The following is a 22,692-nucleotide window of genomic DNA, read 5'->3' as shown; positions in this document are numbered from 1 at the left end:
TATACAGAAAGCTTACCCTATGGAACACCATGTATCTGCACTTGCTTCTGACTTATCAATAGATTGCCTATAAGATATAAAGGCATCCTGAACTTTCCCAATACTTGAATAACACCTAAAACAGAGGAAAAAATTATGTGTATTTGGGTATGGGTATAGACAAACGGGTGGGGGGGGCATGCGCACGTTTGTTTGTATATATACATATACATATACATATACATACACAATATTCCATTAATATTTAAGTTAACTATATTTACTGCCAAAATGATGTATATAGAAACAAAAGAAACCTAAAAGCCTACTATAAATGTACGTGTACATACATGCTTAAATACACAAAAATATGTAATTATAATATATATTGTAATTCGCTATTAAATGAACTTTCGTCTAAGTGTTAACACGTTATATTGAACTCTACTGAAATCATTACCAATTTGTTCAATGCCATAATATTCAAGACTAAAGCACACAGGTCTCTCTATACACAGTTTGTATTCAGGTTTCCTTTAGATGAAGATTAAAGGTATAAATTTAAAAAAAATTGATTAACAGTCTGCGTTTTTCTTTATAAACTTACAGCACTCAGAACAAACATTCCTTAATTCATGAAAATTTCAAATAATACTGAGCAAACTGAATGTGAAAGACAGCATAAACCATCTTAATTATCTAATTTAATAGGTATTTTATTTTACTTATTTTTTTTAAATAAATCAAGTGGGGCTTGACTTGATGACCCTGAGCTAAAATCAGGAGTCAAACACTTAACCGACTGAGCCACCCAGGCACTCCCAATTTAGGTATTTTAAATAACTTATATTTTAACCCTGTTTTTTAAAAAGTAGTTATATTAAAAATATTAAAAGCAAAAGAGAGTATATGGAGACTTTATCAAACAACCAACTAACCAAGAACAAAACAAAATAAAAAACAACAAATAAAACCCCAAGCCATATAACTTTATATAAAATGAATCGAAGAAAAACTGTTCTATATGTTAGCTGTTGGAAAAGAAAAATTTAGACTATAGAAATTACCCAACAAGTAATTTTGTTTTTATTTTTTTAAAAACATTTTATTTATTTATTTGACACAGAGAGAGAGATCACAAGTAGGCAGAGAGGCAGGCAGAGAGAGAGGGGGAAGCAGGCTCCCCATCGCACTGGGAGCCTGAGGTGGGGCTTCATCCCAGAACCCTGAGACCATGACCTGAGCCAAAATCAAGAGCCAGACATCAACTGACTAATCCGCCCAAGCGCCCCAAGAACTTCAAGTTTTTCTTCTAAAAATATTATATTTATTTATTTGGGAGAGAGGGAGAGTGCATGCGTCAGAGAGCACAAGTGATGGAGAGGAAGAAGCCAGCTGCCCATAGAGCCTGGAGTCTGATGGGGTCTCCATCCCAGGACCCTGGGATCATGACCCGAGCCGCAGGCAGAGGCTTAACCCACTGAGCCACCCGGTGCCCCAGTAATTTTGTTTTTAAATTTGTTTTCTTAAGACACAGAAATTATTTAAATGTGTTTCCAAAATGGAACTTTTTGGGTCATATTACTTCTAATGGCTTTGTAGGATACAAAATAGCAAGAAATGTTTTAATACTTTTAACTGTACAGCCAGTGTAGGATGAACACTACTATTACTCATTTAAATTTTAATTCATGTAATCCAAATGGTTGGGAATCAGATTATAGTAGAAATGATAAAAAAGGCATTTCATATAAACAAATGTTAGTCAATCTACAAATGGAAAATTTAAATCCAACTTTGATCAACTTGAGTTTGTCCTAAAAAAGGAAGTGTCATGACAAAAGCACTTTACAGAACATTAATCTTCTAACAACGTATAAACTGAAAAATCAAAGGCTGAAAATAGATTTGCGACAGAAAGCCACAAGGCTGGTACACAGATATGAGCCAGAATTAAAGTAATTCTGAGTACACACACGTGAGCCAGAATTAAAGTGAAAGTAATGAAAATTGTATAAAAAGAATAATACCAAATGACTGTAGACTCCCTGACTTCACCACATACTAAAGGAGATACTGTAAAACTCAGTATAAAAAAGTAAATTATTGGGGCACCTGGATGGCTTACTGGGTTAAAGCCTCTGCTTTCGGCTCAGGTCGTGATCCCCATGTCCTGGGATAGGGCCCCACATCGGGCTCTCTGCTCAGTGGGGAGCCTGCTTCCTCCTCTATCTGCCTGCCTCTCTGCCTACTTGTGATCTCTGTCAAATAAATAAATAAAATCTTAAAAAAAAAAAAAAGTAAATTATTGTGAAAAAGAATAAGGTAAAAAAAGAATAAAGTGGCTAGTCTAAGAAAGAACATGATAAATGAGCTTTTATTTCCTTTTTAAAAGGATTTTTATTGGGGCGCCTGGGTAGTTCAGTTGCTTGAGTAACTGCCTTTAGCTCACGTCATTAACCCAGAGTCCCAGGATCAAGTCTCCCCACTCGTCAGGCTCCCTGCTCAGTGGGAAGTCTGCTTCTCCCTCTGACCCTCCCCCACCCATCAAGCTCTCTCACCCTCTCCCTCTCAAATAAATAAAACATTAAAAAAAAAATTTTTTTTAAATTTATTTGAGAGTGAGAGACAGCCAGATAGGGAGAGAGCACAAGCAGGGTAAAGAGGGAGAACAGACTCCCAGCTGAGTAGGGAGCCTGATTTGGAGGCTGATCCCAGAATCTGAGATCATGATCTGAGCCGAAGGCAGATGCTTAACCAACTGAGTCTCCCAAGTGCCCCAATAAATGAGGTTTTAAAAGATATTTTGGTGTGTACATTTCTAATGTTCAGGAAACAGAAGTGAGGAGAAATAAACATGAAAGATGACTAATTTGTGGGCTGACAGACAGAAGAAACACCAGTAAAGGAAACAGAGAAAGTGATTTTAGAGAGTGCATAAAATCTCTGTTGGACAGAGAATTAAAAAGGGAGTTAGCGGTAACTGGAAACAGGGACAGACATCATAGATGATAGGAATAGCATTAGAAAAGTATATTTTTAAACAAAACAAAATTTCAGATTATCTAACACATTTACCCAAATGCCAAAGAAATAAGAAATAATTTCTGAAACCAGCATTTTCATGCCCCCTTTTTAAAAGTCAAGAGAGAATGTCAATATGCCCAAGACTGAGTCCAATCAAAACAACTGTATCCCTAATACAACTTGTTTAGGTTCCTTTAAGGTTGGCCGACCTGTAATACAAGGAGCACCAACTAAACTTCAGTTACACCTCTGTAGTTCCAGCTCTTTCTGTGACATTTACTACTTTTCTGTGACATCACTTAAGGAAACCAGTTTACTTCTCTGGACTCATTTTCCCTATGTGTAAAATAATCATATTACTATATCACCATCTCACCTTTTTTTGGAGGGGGTGTATTTTTATTTACTTGAGAGAGAGAGACAGACTGAGCGCACAGGCATGGGGAACTGCAGAGGAATAGGGAGAGGTGGGCTCCCCGCTAAACAGGGAATTCCTAAATCCCAGGATCACAACCAGAGCCGGGAAAGGCAGACACATATTCAAAAGACCCACGCAGATGCTCACCATCTCACTTTTACAGACATACACCAAGCAATAAGCAACAATATGCAACACAACCTTGAAGCAGTGGTTAACAAATAAGTCTCTGAAATACTAGTGTCATAGTATTTCTCTATGAATTCTACTGACAATGAGATTCTCATTCAAAGCTTTAATGAATTTCAGAATTTATTTTTGCAAACTTAGTTTCTGTAGCAATAAAGCCAATTAAAATAATACATTAGTTAGACAGTAGATGAGAGCAAAAGAAGCAAAATTATATATTTTATTATATTATGTTTATATTATATTATATTATATTATATTATAGAAATCACAGAAAAAAATAAGATTGAAAATAATTACTGTTTAAAATGATAATCCTGAGCCCGAAAAAAATTAATATCTTCTATTTGAGAAGTCAAGAAAATGTTCTGCACATTCAGATAATTTTATCCAAAAAGTTAAAAATAAAGCACAGGTCCATGTTTTAATATCAGGTGTCTATGGGCAAAGCCCTCTGAGGAATACTGTTCTCAATTAGATAGAGAAGTACATCATTATTTAAATGTTAATTTCAAACATATTTCATTTTAAACTTTATATTTGTAATTAAAGAATAATAACTTCTTATATTAAAAAGCTATGCATAGTGCATATTATGCTACAAATTCTCATTTTGTATCAAATTATTTACACTCCTAAAATCTATAGTAGTAACAGTACTAATCCATAAAACAATTAGAAGTCAAATTTCATAGCTCTCTCTTTTTCTAATAAAAAAGCTTTTTTTTTTTTTTAAGATTTTATTTATTTATTGACAGAGAGAGAGAGAGATCACAAGTAGGCAGAGAGGCAGGTGGAGGCAGAAGCAGGCTCCCTGTTGAGGAGAGAGCCCAATGTGGAGCTCGATCCCAGGACCCTGAGATCATGACCTGACTGAAGGCAGAGGCTTAATACACTGAGCCACCAAGACGACCCATAATAAGCCTCTTTTACACTAAGTCCTAAGACATTCATTATTATGGGGTGCCTGGGTGGCTCAGTCATTAAGCATTTGCCTTCGGCTCAGGTCATGATCCCACAGTCCTGAGAGTGAGTCCCACATCGGGCTCTCTGCTTGGTGGGAAGCCTACTTCTCCCTCTCCCACTCCCCCTGCTTGTGTTCCCTCTCTCACTGTGTCTCTCTCCGCCAAATAAATAAATAAAATATTTTTTAAAAAGACACTCATTATGTAAAGCTAACAATAATAAATTAGTTCCAAATCCAAATGCTATTTTACTTATTTATTATATACCCATTTTGTTCATTATACAATGCAAGACAATGGAGAGAGAAAAGATTCAGCTTCTTTCTGAGAACTTTAAGTGGACGAGAGAGACTAAGTTTGGACTTACAAGTTTTATATTACAAACAACTCAAATTAGACTCTTCTATAAGTCCTGGGGAAACTAGAAAAAAGTACAATAAAAGTAGTTAACTTAGCAGTTGTTATTAAACATTATTAATAGATAATAAAAATTTTTTTAAAGAAAAAAAAAAAACCCTATCAATAATCTACCTTATTTATTTTTACCAAACAAAAAAAACTACACATTACAGAAAAACTAAAGTTAACATAAAAACTAAATCTAGGGCGCCTGGGTGGATCAGTGGGTTAAGCCTCTGCCTTCAGCTCAAGTCCCATATCAGGGTTAAGCCTCTGCCTTCAGATCAAGTCCCATATCAGGCTCTCTGCTTGGCAGGGAGCCTGCTTCCTCCTCTCTCTCTGCCTGCCTCTCTGCCTACTTGTGATCTCTGTCTGTCAAATAAATAAATAAAATCTTTAAAACAAACAAAAACTAAATCTGAATTAGACTTCATGACGAAGTTTCTCAAAATAAAGTATTCCTTGTAAAAAAAGAATCAGATGAGGGGCACCTAGATGGTTCTGTTGGTTAGGCATCTGCCTTCACCTAAGGTCATGATTTTGGAGTCCTGGGATCTAGCCCTACATCAGGTTCCCTGCTTATTGGCAAGCTGGCTCCTTCCTTTCCCTCTGACCCTCCCCACCACTCGTGCACTCTCTCAAATAAGTAAAATCTATTTTAAAAAAAGATTAAAAAAAACAAATTTTTTAAAAATCTTTTTTTAAAAAAGATTTTATTTATTTATTTGACAGAGAGAAAGCACAAGCAGGAGGAGTGGCAGGAGGAGGGAGAACAAGAAGAGGGAGAAGTAGGCTCCTCAGCAGGGAGCCCAATGTGGGGCTTGATCCCAGAACCCTGGGAAAATGACCTGAGTCAGACAGATGCTAAACCAACTGAGCCACTCAGGCACCCAGTAAATAAAATCTTAAAAAAAAAAAAAATAATAATAATAATAATAATAATAATAAAAAAGAAAGAGAAAAAGAATCAGGTGAAATTTACAATTAAATCAAAGTAAGACAATTAAGTATGTAACTCTGAGAAAATCAACCTGACAGATCTAGTATTTTCATTTATGTGAAATGAAAATTAACATCTCAAACTATTCAAATGAACTTTACCATAGGTTATCAGGGAGAATAAAAATGAATCATCAAATAAATACATTAAAAATGATAGAAATAACAGAAGGGACAAAATTATATACTGAATTGAAAAACAGTATTAGTGATTAGTATCTGATGTCTCTTGAAAACTGTTTAATACTTCAAAAACTAACCGTAATGCAAGGACCATGAAGACAAGGTAAAAATAAAAACTGATAAGCAAAATAAGAATTTCTCACTAAAAGTACCAAATTTAGAGTGATCCAGTTTTACCAATCAAGAATCTGCTATCATGTATTTATAAAAAAGAGTAGATATTATATAAACTAACATTTTAGATTATAAATTAACTCTATGCAGGACAATTCAAATGTCTAATCTCACCTCCCAAGAAAATACCAAGACTGGCCAGAATTAGGATCTGCCTCCAAAGACTTCTGGAGATACTGAATCGCATAGCTTTCCTTGGTGGCCTTGTCTCCCAGTAGATCCACATTATGATGCATCCATCCTATAATTAAAAAATAATAAGCATTTACCTATGATCCAACTATTTTTCCACTGTTAAGAATATCATGAAAAACACTAATAAAATCCTTTCTGTACATTTTATTCATCTGGTTTCAAATTTCCCCCAAATTTAAAACTACCAAAGATAGCTATAGGGAAGTCTACCTCACTCAAAAAGGTAGAGTCAATGCCACTCAGGGCTCTTAAAGAGCTGAGAGAAATTTAATTTATTTAGGGCAATGCACTAACACTAAATTAGTAGCCCTGGATTTTCCTTTTCCAAATTTAATTTTTTAAAAAATCGCATCCTATACACCAAAAATATAAAGATGATTAATTTACTTTTCCTTTGAATATTAAAACAAGTAGCAAGCCAATACTGATTTCTAAGGAATAAATATATAAAAGCTTACATAATCAAAAAAGATACATCAGCTAAGTAATTTTTAAAAACCTTAGAGAGTAAGGCTCTTTATCTTATTGATACTGGGTATTTTCATCAACATTCTAAACACAGTATTTAGCCAAGAACAAAAATAATAAACAAAAACTCTCCAAGGCTTATGGAAAACTAATGAAAAATGGGTTTAAAGGGCAGTAAAGCAGTACAGAGTGCCTGCTTAATAAACAGGTTCAGAATAGAGCTACCCTATGACCCAGCGATTGCACTACTGGGTATATATCCTAAAGATACAAACGTGGTGCTCCAAAGGGGCACGTGCACCCGAATGTTTATAGCAGCAATGTCCACAATAGCCAAACTATGGAAAGAACCTAGATGTCCATCAACAGATGAATGGATAAAGAAGATGTGGTATATATACACAATGGAATACTATGCAGCCATCAAAAGAAATGAAATCTTGCCATTTGCGACGACGTGGATGGAACTAAAGAGTATTATGCTTAGTCAATCAGAGAAAGACAACTATCATATTATCTCCCTGATATGAGGAAGTGGAGATGCAATGTGGGGGGGTTAGGGGGTAGGAAAAGAAAAAATGAAAGAAGATGGGATTGGGAGGGAGACAGACCATAAAAGACTCAATCTCAAAAAACAGACTGAGGGTTGCTGGGGGGAGGGGGGACGGGAGAGGGTGGTGGGGATATGGACATTGGGGAGGGTATGTGCTATGATGAGTGCTGTGAAATGTGTAAACCTGGCGATTCACAGACCTGTACCCCTGGGGATAAAAATACGTTATATCTTTATTTTAAAAAATAATTAATTAAAAAAAATATACAGGTTCAGAATTACAGAAACAGAAACAGAGAGATAATGGAAAAACCAGAACATGACAAAATATGTTAAATTTACATTTAAGGCAAAAGAAACCAGTGTTTCAGTTTTGAGTCTAAAGAAGTGTATAAAATTACCTTTACAAAAATACCACACTAAGGGAAAACTACGCTTAATTACTTTGACACAGATAGAATAATCAAATGACATTATGAAGACACCCATAATATCAACAAACTTCATTAAAATTTAGAATTATTTGTTCAAAACCAAATAGAAACAGTGAAAACAAATACAAACTCCAACCAAAATATAAAATAGACATAATGAGTAACTAATAATATGAATTACTAAGGAATATTCATTATTATCTTCTAAGAAATAACAATGTTAACTTTACATTAAACATTAGATTTTCTTATGAAAAACATAGTATTTTAAGAAATGCTGTGTAACATACAGAGTGAAATATTCTATAATTTTTAGATGCCATAGTTCCACTAATTCATATTGCGAATAAGTCTATGAAAAGAAGCACAACAGCCACTCAGAAGCTGTGTGAAAGATGTCAATTTATTAACTTCATAACGCAGTATGCACATGAAAGTACTCAAACTTACTCCAGAGATCAAGTACAAGAGGTTAATACTGAGAGTTTAAAAAGACTAGTTGCACTGAAACACTGAAGTTAGATAGGTTTTTGAGATGGACTGTGTTAGATAGTGGGTATAAATCAATTCTGGACAGAAGAGGAAAGGGAATAATAGTTATAGAAGAACACTTACAATATAAAGTATTTTAAATAAAATCTCAAATTAACACACGTTATCATTAACTTAATGCATAATTTCAAATAAAAAGGGACTGTTAATCAGAAGAGTTCCAACTGCACCCACCAACCACCCAAACATCTGTAATTAAAGGAATCTATAGTAGAAAATAAATCTTTATATACCTAACTGTTGTAAAACAATTGCTTTTACTTGTACAGGTAGGTTTTCTGTCTGTAACAGTTGTTCATAGGCTTCTTTTGCAGAATGATATTTCCTCTAAAATAGAAAAGAAGTCAAAGAAAAATAAAAGAATAAATCTTTAAATAAAAATAAAGATTTTAATAAGGAATTGATTACATGATTTAATTAACTTTTCGAGAAATGAAATAGTAAGAACACTAAAATGTATACTATAAAGAATCTGTACTATATGAATTTAGATAATATAAAGTTTCTGTAATAAAAAAATAACTGAATGTACAAAGTGAATTATTAATGGAATATTTCTTCAACCCTGGACAGCTATGATGCATAACAACTAAGAGCTGATAAAATTAACCTTCAATATAACAGCGGGTCAACAAAATACAACGTTTAAAAAATCTGCTATATCCCAAAAGTTACAAATAGAGTTAACTTCAACCTTATACATTATATAATAACATTCACAAAGCTGTATAAGTTTTCTTTTTTGTTTGTTTGTTTGTACAAGTATTCTATTAAATGTATAACTAACTGGGAAGACTTTCAAAGATTCAAAGTATAAAGCAAATACACTTAAGTAGTACTGTGTTTTACAAAACCTAACACAAGAGGAATGTAGATAACATTTTAACTTTATACACCTCTCTTGTTGAAAATATTCTTGAAAAACACATACACAGGGTTAAAGACCTAACCCTTGTTCCACAGTTATGATACAAATAATGCTCATGATATTTAAGGTACAGGCAAATTTCTAAGTGAGTCCACTGCCCACAGTTCTCCCCAAAAAGTACTAATAAGACTAAACTCTATTACTATTAGCGTGTTCGTGTTTAATACAACTCCACAACAGGAAAAACTAACAGAAATTTACAAAACATCATCATTTTAAAACTTTAAATTCAATTAATTAACATATTAATGTATTATTAGTATCAGAGGCAGAGTTTAGAGATTCATCAGTTAAAGCATTATCTTTTTAATGTACTTGGAAAAACAATCAGTCATTTTGTAAGCATAATAACAAAAGGATAAAAATGTAATTTCAAGCATATTTGTATTAAATGAGCAGAGCAACATGACTAATTCAAATAAATGTATACATTGAAGCTAATAATTCTGAGTTTCTTCCCTAACCAAATGTGACCAAAAACTCCCTAACCAAATGTGACCAAAAACAATAATCTTAGGAGAAAAAAATTCAGTTTTTATTTCTATCAGATGTGCATTTACAGATATACAAACAGACACCAACTCTACATCCACAAAGATGCCTGTACATACAATGGTAAAGACTTCCCCACACAAAACCCAAGTCAAATTTATCAGTTACAGGATATAAAATTAATAACCAAGTATCAGTTGCATACTACCCACTAGGTAAAGAATGATCCAAAAATGAAATTCAGAAAACAATTCTACTTAAAAATTTTTAGGGGCACCTGGGTGGCTCAGTAATGGTTAACGCCTCCGCCTTCGGCTCAGGTCATGATCTGAGAGTCCTCAGCAGGGAGCCTGCTTCCCCCTCTTTCTCTGCCTGCCTCTCTGCCTACCTAATAAATAAATAAAATCTTCAAAAAAAATTTTAGAAAAATTTACTGAGAATATAAAAGACTTGTATAGAACACCAAATTTTCTTTCTCCATTCATTTGTGAAAGAACATTGTATTTAGCAGTCAATAATTGTTCCCCATCCTGGCTATTATGAATAGTGCTACAGTGAACACAGGATTGCAAATATCTCTTTGAAATCCTGACTGCAAATCTTTTGGATAAATACTCAGAAGTGAGATTATTGTATCCTGCGGTAGCTTTTTTGAAGAAATCTTATATACTGGTTTCTATAGTATCTGCCCCATTTTTGCCATCCCAACAGCATACCACATTCCAATTATTCTCCATCCTAGCCAACATTTCCTTTTAGTTTTTTATTATAGATGTCCACATAGATTTGAATGATACCTCACTATGGTTTTTATTTAAATTTCCCTGATTAATGACAGTAAGCATTGTTTCATTACAGGCTGGCCATCTATATGTCTTCAACAGAGAAATTTCTATGCAAACACTTAACCCATTTTAAAACCCACTTACTAGATTTCTTCTGCTGTTGAGTTACATTTATTCTTTATATATTTGCAAGATTAATCCCTTATTGTATTAAATGGCTTGCAAATATTTTCTCCTATTCTGTTACCTATCTTATCACTCTGTGGATTGTTTCCTTTACTGTGTAAAAGGGTTTTTTAAAAAAGATTTATTTATTTGAGAGAAAAAGAATGCACATGCATGCACAAGCAGGGGGATGGCAGAGGGAAAAGAATCTCAAACACAAGCAGGGGGATATGCAGAGGCAAAGAATCTCAAGCAGACCACCCTCCCCACCCAGAGGGCAAAGCCCAAAGCTGGCTCAGAAAAAAATGTGAAGATTCAACACCTGACAAAATTTAAAACCGTTTCACAAAATTCAGTTATCTTTCCATGAGAAAAACTTTGTCTCATTATATTAGGTATGTTTCTCATGGAATTAGGTATAGAGGGGATGAGTGATATTTACAAAGGGCCAAAATGCTTTTCACAGCTTCATTCATAATTGCCACAATTTGATATCCTTCATAGGGTCAATGTATTAATAACTTTAGTCCATCTAAACAATAAAATATTATTCAGAGCTAAACAGAACTGAGCTATCAAGCCATGAAGAAATAAAGGAAACTTAAATGCACATTAAATGAAAAAAGCCAATCTGAAAAGGGTAAATATACTATGCTTCCAAATCTGACATTCTGGAAAAGGCAAAAACTGTAAAATACTCTAGTTATATCACTAAAAGGATTAAAAAGAAAGGCATGCCGACCATAAGTGGCCTAATAATATTAAGATGTTTAAAGGCATTTCAGTATTACACAAAAACACAGGAAACTATTCTAAAATAATGTCTTATTATAAACATCCACAAACAAAGTTAACAAGTCAGGAAACGACAGATGTTGGCAAGGATGTGGAGAAACAGGAACTCTCTTATATTGCTGGTGGGAGCACAAGCTGGCACAACTATTCTGGAACAATATGGAGGCTCCTCAGAACATTGAACACAGAGCTACCCTACGACGCAGCAACTGCACTAGTAGGTACTTACCCTAAAGATATAAATCTTTACAAAAAGATACTTTACAAAAAAGATTTTTTGTAAAGATTTGTTATATTTAGGGTAAATACCTACTGGTGGTGAATACCTACTGCACCCCAATGTTTATAGCAACAATGTCCACAATAGCCAAACCATGGAAAGGGCCCAAATGTCCATACACAGAAGAATGGATAAAGATATGGCATATATACAGCAGTATTACTCAACCATCCAACAAACAAAGCAAAACAAAAACCACAAAATCTTGTCATTTGCAACATCCTGTATGGAACTAGAAGGTATTATGCTAAGGGAAATAACTCAATCAGTGAAAGACAATTATCATTATGATTTCACTAATATGTGGAATTTAAGAAACAAAACAGAATTAGCATAGGGGAAAGGAGAGAAAAATAAAACAAGACAAAATCAGAGAGGGAGACAAACCATAAGAAACACTGAATCATAGGAAACAAATTGAGTGTTGCTGGAGGGAGTCTGGGGGCTGAGATAAATAGGTGATGGACACTAAGGAGGGCATGTGATGTAATGAGCATTCATGTCCCACAGGACTGATGAATCACCAAACTATACCTCTGATACTAATAATACTCTATATGTAAATTAATTGATTTTAAATAAAAAATAAACCTCCACAAACATTTTGTAAAATAAATTAGACATTAATATCAAATGGTAGAAAACTGAAGTAGTCATTTCACAGCACGCAAATGATTTAAGTTTAGAGACAAGCCATATTAAAGGACAGTTTCTAGTATTCAGCAAGCAGAGTGTCTGGAGAATTTATTAAATTACAGTGAGTTGAAGGTAGTACAAACACGATACACATATTGAAAACAAACCTCAAATACCTTCATATCTTTTTCACTAAGCAATACTGCAAATACATGTAGTAAGTATAAATATATACATATGATTATATTAAATATATGCAGGAGTATATGCTGAGAAATTATTCAAATGGATTATTTCAATTAAAGCATGAAATTGCCTTATAAAATTCATTTCGCTTAGAGCGTGAAGAGGATTTTGTTCTAAGATTTTGTTCTTGTTTAGTTAAAACACTTACCTGGGTTTCATACAAGTGGGCAATATGAAACTGAACTGCAATATGAAATCATGGAAAAGAATTAATTACCGGAGAGTTGACATAATGTAATAAAAATAAAGAAAATGTAAAATATAAGGAAATGCTAAAACTAAAGATTATAAATTTTATTTAGGAGTGTGTCTTTTGTGTTTACTTAAGTAACATGAAAATAAATCTGCTAAAGACCAAAAGCATATAAAGAAAACATTACTGGAAGTCATTATTAAATTACAATGTAATTTTAATTACTTAATGTTAACTCTAGAAAACTTTAACATATTTGGAGCATTAAAAATCAACCATAAATATTATATGAAGCTCAAATCAGCAATAATAACTAAATATATCTTTTAAATGTATATATCATAACACAACATTCGCAAACTTTCACCTTACAAATAAAGTTACTATTTAATAGACGTTTTCTAAATATATAAAAATTGTGCCTTTCAGTAAATCCTAAAAAAGTACTTCCTTATAAGTAATAGATCAGTGTAATACAAATAACACATGGGGAAATGAGTACTTTTCAGGTTTTAGCATTAGGCAGCTTTAATTTAAAAAAGAAAAAAAAGTCAAACCACCTAAAAAGCAAGATTATGAAGTAAATACATGTGAAAAATCAAATAAAGTAGAACATTTTTACTTCCCTTTTTTGGAAGCTCTTACTATTGCCCAATTCCCAATCACTGGAGGATTACTGATTCAGTGAAGACCATAATAGTCAATAAAGTAAGATCACAAAATTTAACTAAAATTTAGCTTTGTGCATTTTATGGTTTTCGTTTATTAATGAAAAAAACATTATTTTCTGGGGCGCCTGGGTGGCTCAGTGGGTTAAGGCCTCTGCCTTCGGCTCAGGTCATGGTCCTGGGGTCCTGGGATCGAGCCCCGAGTATGGCTCTCTGCTCAGCGGGGAGCCTGCTTCCCTTCCTCTCTTTCTCTGCCTGCCTCTCTGCCTACTTGTGATCTCTGCCTGTCAAATAAATAAATAAATAAATCTTTAAAAAAAAAAAACAACAACATTATTTTCTTCTTGCTTTGTCAGTTAGATTCTAAGTAGGAGAACCTGTCAAAATTATATAGAGATTATTTATGTAGGTGCATTTGTTTTTTTTTAAGGACAGTCTCACAGTGGTGATGAAATCTGCTGGAAGAAAAGTACCAAGATGTGTCTCTCTCCTTTTCTTCTTACTCAAACTTTCTCTCTCACTGAATACCACAAAGATAAAATTCATTCTAGGAAGCGTGAAAAAATTCAAATTCTTAAGATTAGCCTTTACATGGGGCGCCTGGGTGGCTCAGTGGGTTAGGCCGCTGCCTTCGGCTCAGGTCATGATCTCAGGGTCCTGGGATCGAATCCCGAGTCGGGCTCTCTGCTCAGCGGGGAGCCTGCTTCCCTCTCCCTCTCTCTCTCTCTCTCTCTGCCTGCCTCTCTGTCTACTTGTGATCTCTCTCTGTCAAATAAATAAATGAAATCTTTGGGAAAAAAAAAAAGAAAAAAAAAAGATTAGCTTTTACAGATTCTGATTCAGGGGTGCCTGAGTGGCCCAGTTGCTACCATTCTTGGTAAAGGTTCAGGTCAGGTCATTAGGCTGGGATCAAGCTCCATGCTCAGCAGGGTGTCTACCTGAGGACTCTCTCCATCTGTTCCCCCACCTGCTGCTCATTCTCTTTCATTCTAATATAAATGAGTAAGTCTTAAAAGAAAAAAAAAAAGAAAGATCCTGGTTCAGTCAGCCTGGTTATAAAGGCCTGGAAAACTCTGTTAGGAAGTTCCCCACCCTTCTAGTAACTTCTCTATATCCAGGTTGGAGAACACTGCATTAGGTATCCATAAATTCCTTTCCATAAAAAAGAAATTCTCCTCAAAATTCTGTATTTAACTCTAAAACAACTTTTTGGTACAAAAAAGGGTTACACATTGCATGTTAATCCCCTTTCATGAAGAATAAAAATGTCTTCCCTAGAGAGGACAAAATACTATCACAAGATAACAAAACAAAAAGAAACCAACTAACAGCTATTACTAACAACTAACAGAGAGTCTATTTGTAGGTTATTTTCATTTTTTAGGTTATTTAATTCTGTAATTAAAGAGATATTTTATTTCATAGACTCATTTTACAGGCTAAGAAATTTTACGGGTGAAGATACTTTATCTAAAGGCTAAAATCTTTATTTTACATGTTCCAATTTTCTTTCTTTCTTGATGCCCTTTCCCAAGATAGCTCTTCTTACCATGCCAAGTCCAGTTACTACTAATCTCATCTTACATCATTATTGGAAGGAAACTGGATTATCGGTAAAAAGAAATAAGGTAAAGAGACGCGGAAAATCACTATCTCAATTTCCCAAACTTCACATGAATCTAATAAATGGTAAAGAAACCAAAGATTAGCTAACTTGCACCCAAATACCATCTGAACTTCCTCGAGATTATAGTCTCAGATTCCATGTCTCTGGCTCACAACTGTGTAAGATACAGTGTTATCTTTTATAAGGTATTTCATTCTTAAATGTTCTTTGACAGAATAGTATAAAAATACAACTACAAAAAATGTTCAACCTAGCACTTTTCAATTATACACACTGAAATTTGGACACTGGTGCCAACAACGGTCTTGAAATTTAAACTTTAATTTTTATTAATTACTATACTAGAATATTATTCCTAAAGAAAATCATATATTTCTTCTATCACCTAATTATTTTCAAAAATACTAATGGTACACATTCATTTGCTATTTCTAAAGAAAAAAAATATACACTTATTTAAAGAAACTATACACTTATGATTTACTAACAAAATGAAATAAATTTTCCATTCAGTTTTTAACTTTACTTTGAATTCTTATGATCTTCCCAATTTTACAAGCACAAGAATTTCAAGTCATGCTCTGAGAAATATTCAAATCCTCAATATTAACAGAAGGAAAAGAAATCATTTTTCCACTAAAGTAGATAGTTGAAACAACCACTACTAGTGATACCACTCAATTAGAAACTAGACATTTCTATTTTTAAGGAAGTAATTGTGTTGATTATCTTTAACAACCACCACCTACCCAAATCAATCACGTAAAGTCTTTGACTCAGGCTTGTGCTCTTCCACTCTTATTCTCAACAACTCAAAGACAGAAACAAAAATACAGTAGATTTGAAAAGGTATTTATGGTCATGATTTCCCAAAGAGACAAAAGACTTATTATACTTAGAAATACTTACTTTCAACACTGGACAAAGTACAGGGATTACAGTCAATCAAAGCTAACTGAAAATGCTGTGAGAGAAAAGCAAAAATATTAACACATTAAGCTCAGAGCTCATAAAATCAACTTTTATATGTTAGGCTCTGTAAGATCTAACATATAATAATGAAAAGATGTTACACAACTAAAACATAATAGTGAACCAAATAAAATTAATGTCATTCAAAATCTATTATGGAAAGAAAAGTGTTACCAAGTTATTTATTCCCATCAGACAGCTAAAAATGAAAAATGCGAGGGATAAAAAACTTTATTTATCCTGTGTGTAGTACTTCTATTAGATGGAAAACACAAACCTATTTCAGTATTCAAGCAAAAAATTAAGTTACAGAAATATTTAATGACTCATGCTTTATAATTTATTATATAAAAATGGAAAAGTCCAACGGTATCTTTAAGTACATAAATGATTTTTTAAAAAATTATTTCAAAATGAAACTTCAAATTCAGAAACAAGAAAATTCTATGAGAATTATCCTAAAGAATAAAATATATTTGCTTTCACTGATTCTTCCATATCACTGTATTTCAAGACAGTTTAAAGCTGTAATCCCACATCTGTATCAAATGACCCATGTTCGGGGCACCTGGATGGCTCAGTCAGTTAAACATCATCCTGGGTTCCTGGGATGAAGTTACATGTCAGGCCTCCTGCTCAGCAGGGAGTCTGCTTCTCCCTCTCCCCTACCCCTCCTCCTGCCTCATTCTCTCTCAAATAAGTAAAATTTTAAAACAAACCATGTTCAATTTCATCTGTGGGCTGATTATACTATCCTTTTAAAAACTATATATTGTGTGTAAAATATGAAGAATCATTCATTAAATGTAATACTAACAATATAGCGCACTACTTCTTACTATATCAAATAAGAATAACGCACAATGTAGATTTGTAACTGTCTAGACAAATTTATATCTAGTATATCCTGAATAAACATATTAGATAAAATACTAATATTACCAATCATTTGCTAATCAGTTAATGCATAACAATATGTAATTTATATTATATGATAAAACACAATATTTGCTAATATTAATTAATAATATATAATTTATATTATAGGATATCTAATAATACATAATATACTAATTATATACAAGTCATTCATTTATCTATTTGTAGATATTAAAAACACAGATAACATTAATACATGAAAAAACTAATCGTTACTAAAAACACTAGGTTCTAACATCTATTACTTGCCACCATAAACATCACTAACATAAACTGCTCAACAGAAAACAATAGCACTTGATTTTTTTTTTTAAAGATCTTATTTGTTTATTTGACAGAGACAGAGAGACAGCAAGAGGGAACACAAGCAGGGGGAGTAGGAGAGGGAGAAACAGGCTTCCCGCTGAGCAGGGAGGGAGACGTGGGCTCAATCCCAGGACTCTGGGATCATGACCTGAGCAAAAGACAACACTCAATGACTGAGGCACCCAGGTGCCCCAAGCACTTGAATTTTTAAAGCTAAATGAAAAATAAGGCCTGTTGATCATTCTACAAAGTAGTCCCACAAAGTACATTACATTTTAAAGTTCCCATTTATTTTTTAATACTAAAATAATGAATTATAATATCATTAAGTAACCACAGGACAAATTCTTAAAATATCAACTACAAAAATGCTATTCATACATACAATGTGTATATTAAAAAAAAATTGTGAAACATACTGATTATTTCAAGTCTGAAATACCAAGTTGTACAAGTAGTTCAAATACTATCTTCTCCAAGTTTTTTAAAAACTACTCTTACATGCAGAATTAATGTGGAATTCACTGGAATATGTAACTATGCTTCTTCAAACAGCCTCAGATAATGACCCAAAATAAAATGTTTCTGATACTGTAATCAAAAAATAGTTGCAAATAGCATCCAAGGCAGAAACACTTAAGAGTGGAAACACAAGCTTGTTAGGCTTGTGCAAGATATGCAGGTCAACCTTTCTAACAAACAGTACTTGGAAAACTGGCCATCTACATGGAAAAGAATTAAGCTGAACCCTATCTTACACCATACACAAAAATTAACACAAAATGGATTAGATATGTTAATATAACAAACTATAAAACTGCTAGAAGATATGAAGGAAAATCTTTACAAACTCTAATTCAGGCAGTAACTTCTCAGCTATGACACTTAAAGGCATACACAACAACAACAACAAAAAATTAAAATATTCTGCAGATTAAAAAAAGACTACCCACAGAGTGTGAAGAAAACCCACAGACTGAGAGAATCTATTTGCAAATCATAGATCTGATAAGACATTAATATCCAGAGTATATTAAAAAAACTCCTATAAAATGGGGCACCTAGGTGGCTCAGTGAAGGTTAAAGCCTCTGCCTTCAGTCCAGGTCACGATCCCAATGTCCTAGGATCAAGCCCTGCATCGGGCTCTGCCTGCCTCTCTGCCTGCTTGTGATCTCTGTCTGCATATAAATACAATCTTTAAAAAAACAAAACAAAACAAAAACAAAAAAACCTCCTATAATTCAACAGGAGAACAAAGAACCCAATTTAAAAATGAGCAAACGATTTGAGTAAATATTTCTCCAAAGACAAAGCAAATGGTCAATACGCATCAGAAGGCACTTAAAATTAGTCATTACAGAAATGCAAAATAAAATCCCAATGTATTATCAATTCATTTTAAAAAAAGGAAGATTGATAATTTTTTTTTAAATAAAAGGAAAGAAAAGGAAGTGCTGCCAATGATGTGAAGATTCTGAAACCTCTGTAAGCTGGTGTGAATGTACATTGTACAGGCACTGTAAAAATCCTTACTTTTTCCTTATTTTTTCTTTTAATATTTTTATTTAAGGGGGCGCCTGGGTGGCTCAGTGGGTTAAGCCTCTACCTTCAGCTCGGGTCATGGTCTCAGAGTCCAGGGATCGAGTCCCGCATCAGACTCTCTGCTCAGCAGGAAGCCTGCTTCCTCCTCTCTCTCTGCCTGCTTCTCTGCCTGCTTGTGATCTCTGTCTGTCAAATAAATAAATAAAATCTTTAAAAATAATAATAATAAATAAATAAATAAATAAATAAATAAATAAATAAATAAATAAATAAATAAATAAATATTTTTATTTAGCTGAGAGAGAGAGAGAGAGATTGAGAAAACAGGTGGGAAGAAGAGCAGAGGGAGAAGCAAACTCCCCGTGAAGGGAGCATTGTCCACAACCACCAAAGTGGAAAAAACAAAATGTCCATAAATATGTGAATGAATAAAAAGACTGTTATATATACGCAATGTGTACTACTGAGCCAAAAAAATAAATGGAACCCTGGTATAAGAATACATATAAACCCTAAAAAAATTATGTTTAGTGAAATAAGCCAGACACAAAAGCACAAGTATTGTGTGATTCCATTTATGTTCAGTGAGACAGATAATATTACAGAGGTACCGGGGCCTGGGAGACAAAGGAATGAGAACCCACAATTTAATGGGTACAGAATTTTTGTACTATGCTGGAAAACATGGGAAATGAACAGTGGTGACAGTTACAGAACCTTATGAATATACTTAATGTCACTGAATTGTACACCTAAATGATGCACACATTTCAATGTCTAAAATAATTAGTATTGGGGCGCCTGGGTGGCTCAGTTCATTGCCTGTCTGCCGTCAGCTCAGGTCATAATCCAAGAATCCCAGGATCAAGTCCCTCCCACACTGGGCTCCCAGCTCCACGGGGAGTCTGCTTCTCCCTCTGACCTTCTCCCTTCTCATGCTCTCTCTCACTCTCTCAAATAAATAAATAAAATCTTTTAAAAATAATAAAATAAAATAATTAGTATTATGTATGATACAGTATAATAAAAATAATAATACTTTAATAATTCAAGAGAATACCTGAAAAAAATTAGGCTAACCCATATATAATACATTTCATACGTTTTAAAGCTTTAAAATGTATTCTGGGGGCCCCTGGGTGATACAGTCCATTAAACATCAGCCTCTTGGTTTCAGTTCAGGTTATGAACTCAGGGTTCTGGGATAAAGCTCCATGTCAGGCTGCAAGCTCAGCAAAGATGCTGCTAAAGTTTCTTTCTCCCTCTTCCTCTGCACTTCCCAGTGTGTGCTCTCTCTCTCTCTCTAAAACTAGTAAATCTTTAAAAGAATTATACCTATTATTTCCTGAAATGGGACAAATTATTAACATGAATATGGCCTTTAAACAGTAAATACTTTAGTCATTAATATACCAATATTAAGGATTATTAAGAACAAATAATGCACAGAACCATGGAGACACAGAGGGTATGAAGTTCCAAAAAAAACCCGATTTTTAGCAATATTCAATTCTGATCACAAAATATTGCACACTGCAGACATGCAACATGTCTTTAAGGAGATTTACGAACTCTTTATACTATTTCTTACATGTATATTTACTATAATCTGAAAATATAAGGTTAATAATAAACCAAAACTATATGTGAATTTACTAAAGAAACTTCCAACATTTGTGGCATCTGGGTGGCTCAGTGGGTTAAAGCCTCTGCCTTCAGCTTGGGTTATGATCCCAGGGTCCTGGGATCAAGCCCTGAATCGGGTTCTCTGCTCAGCCGGGGCCTGCTTCCCACCCCCACCCTGCCTACTGTGATCTCTGTCAAATGAATAAATAAAATCTTAAAAAAAAATTTTTTTTCCCAACATTTGAGTACTTAGAATAGTGTTTTTATTTTCTCATTCTGCAAGCCAAATATGTCTCCTTAATGTGATAACACAGCAAGATGAAACTTTTTTTTTTTTTAAGATTTTTATTTATTTATTTGACAGACAGATCACAAGCAGGCAGAGAGAGAGGTAGGGTAGCAGGCTCTCTACCAAGCAGAGAGCCCGACATGGGACTCGATTCCTGGACCCCAGGATCATGACCCAAGTCAAAGGCAGAGGCTTTAACCCTCTGAGCCACCCAGGCGCCCAAGACAAAACTATTTCTTCTTTTTTAAGATTTTTATTTATTTATTTGACAGACAGATCACAAGTAGGCAGAGAGGCAGGCAGAGAGAGACAGGAGGAGGCAGGCTCCCTGCTGAGCAGAGAGCCTGATGTGGGACTCGATCCCAGGACCCTGAGATCATGACCTGAGCCGAAGGCAGAGGCTTTAACCACTGAGCCACCCAGGCACCCCAAGACAAAACTATTTTAAAATATAGGTACTACTAAAAGCAAAACATATTTAGTAAATGCTTTCCTTTGCACAGGAAGAATGGCACGACACTCACACTTCATGCTTAATTCTTATTTATCTTGAAACTAGATATTACAATGTAATGTGTGAAAAAGACCTTTCCTAAATAAGACTACAAACTGACCCTAAAAGAATTTAAGATAATAGTATTTCAGTACTCTTATTACAGTAAAATCCCCCAAACCAAAGAGTTGTATATAATTTAAATCACCCTGCATTTAATCTGAGTAGTCTAGATCTTACAATGAAACCTGTCTTGCAGAAGCAGAAATCCAAACCAAAGACAACATAAAATGTTAAACATTTTCAAACACTGAGAATGTTGAAAACCTTTACACAAAAAACAAAGGCAACAGAGACCAAAAAAAAAAAAAAAAAAAAAAAAATTGGGACTATACCAAACCACAGCACAGGAAACCAGCAAAATTAAAAGGCAATATACCAAATGAGAAAAAAAAATGTACAAATCACTTATCAGATAGGTTAACCACCAAAATATATAAAGAACTCATTAAACAGAATTGCAAAAAAGAAAAGAAAAAATCTGATTAAAAATAGGCAGAATGTCTGCAATGACAACTTTCCAAGAAAGACTAAACATGGCCTACCAGTGATTAAAAAAATACTTAACATTACTCATCATCAAGGAAATCCAAATCCAAACTATAATGAGATATTACATCACTCCTGTCAGAATGGTAGAATCAAGAAAACAAAAAACAAGTGTTGGCAAAGAGGAATGCATTGATGGTGGTATTGTAAACTGGTTCAGCCTTTGTGGAAAACAGTATGGAAATTCCTCAAAAAATTAAAAATTCAACTACAATACAATTCAGTAATCCTACCTCTGGGTCCCCCCGCCCCAAAAGAAAACTAAAACACTAACTCAAAAAGATATACGCACCTCCATGGTCTTAGCAGCATTATATATAGCCAAGAGAGGGAAACACCTTAAGTGTCTATCAGGATAGATGAATTGTTGGGGTCGATTCCACGTTAAAACATGATGGGGCGCCTGGGTGGCTCAGTGGGTTAAAGCCTCTGCCTTCGGCTCAGGTCATGATCCCAGGGTCCTGGGATCGAGCCCCGCATCAGGCTCTCTGCTCAGCGGGAAGCCTGCTTCTCCCTCTCCTTCTCTGCCTGCCTCTCTGCCTACTTGTGATCTCTGTCTGTCAAA

General features: G+C 34.1%; 1 protein-coding gene across 18 annotated transcripts in view; it reads right to left on the bottom strand.

Moving 5' to 3' along the window:
- Positions 1-22,692, bottom strand: part of LOC111139444 (lysine-specific demethylase 6A-like) — a 159,996-nt gene that overhangs the window by 48,531 nt on the left and 88,773 nt on the right. For 13 of the 18 annotated variants that reach the window (XM_022491704.1, XM_022491706.1, XM_022491692.1 and 10 more), the window contains exons 7-11: positions 16,260-16,314; positions 13,011-13,045; positions 8,769-8,862; positions 6,448-6,574; positions 17-115 (exon numbers count right to left, since the gene is read on the bottom strand). In XM_022491704.1, coding sequence (XP_022347412.1) covers positions 17-115; positions 6,448-6,574; positions 8,769-8,862; positions 13,011-13,045; positions 16,260-16,314 — 410 coding nt within the window. Of the gene's footprint in view, positions 1-16; positions 116-6,447; positions 6,575-8,768; positions 8,863-13,010; positions 13,046-16,259; positions 16,315-22,692 lie in introns of those variants that run through there. The other 5 variants (XM_022491698.1, XM_022491703.1, XM_022491696.1 and 2 more) reach the window with 4 other exon arrangements.

This window comes from Enhydra lutris, unplaced genomic scaffold (genome assembly GCF_002288905.1).
Source record: "Enhydra lutris kenyoni isolate GAN:26980312 unplaced genomic scaffold, ASM228890v2 scaffoldscaffold108, whole genome shotgun sequence".
NCBI lineage: Eukaryota > Metazoa > Chordata > Mammalia > Carnivora > Mustelidae > Enhydra > Enhydra lutris.
Note: the sequence above shows the minus strand (reverse complement) of the source record. Positions and strands in the feature narration are given on the sequence as shown.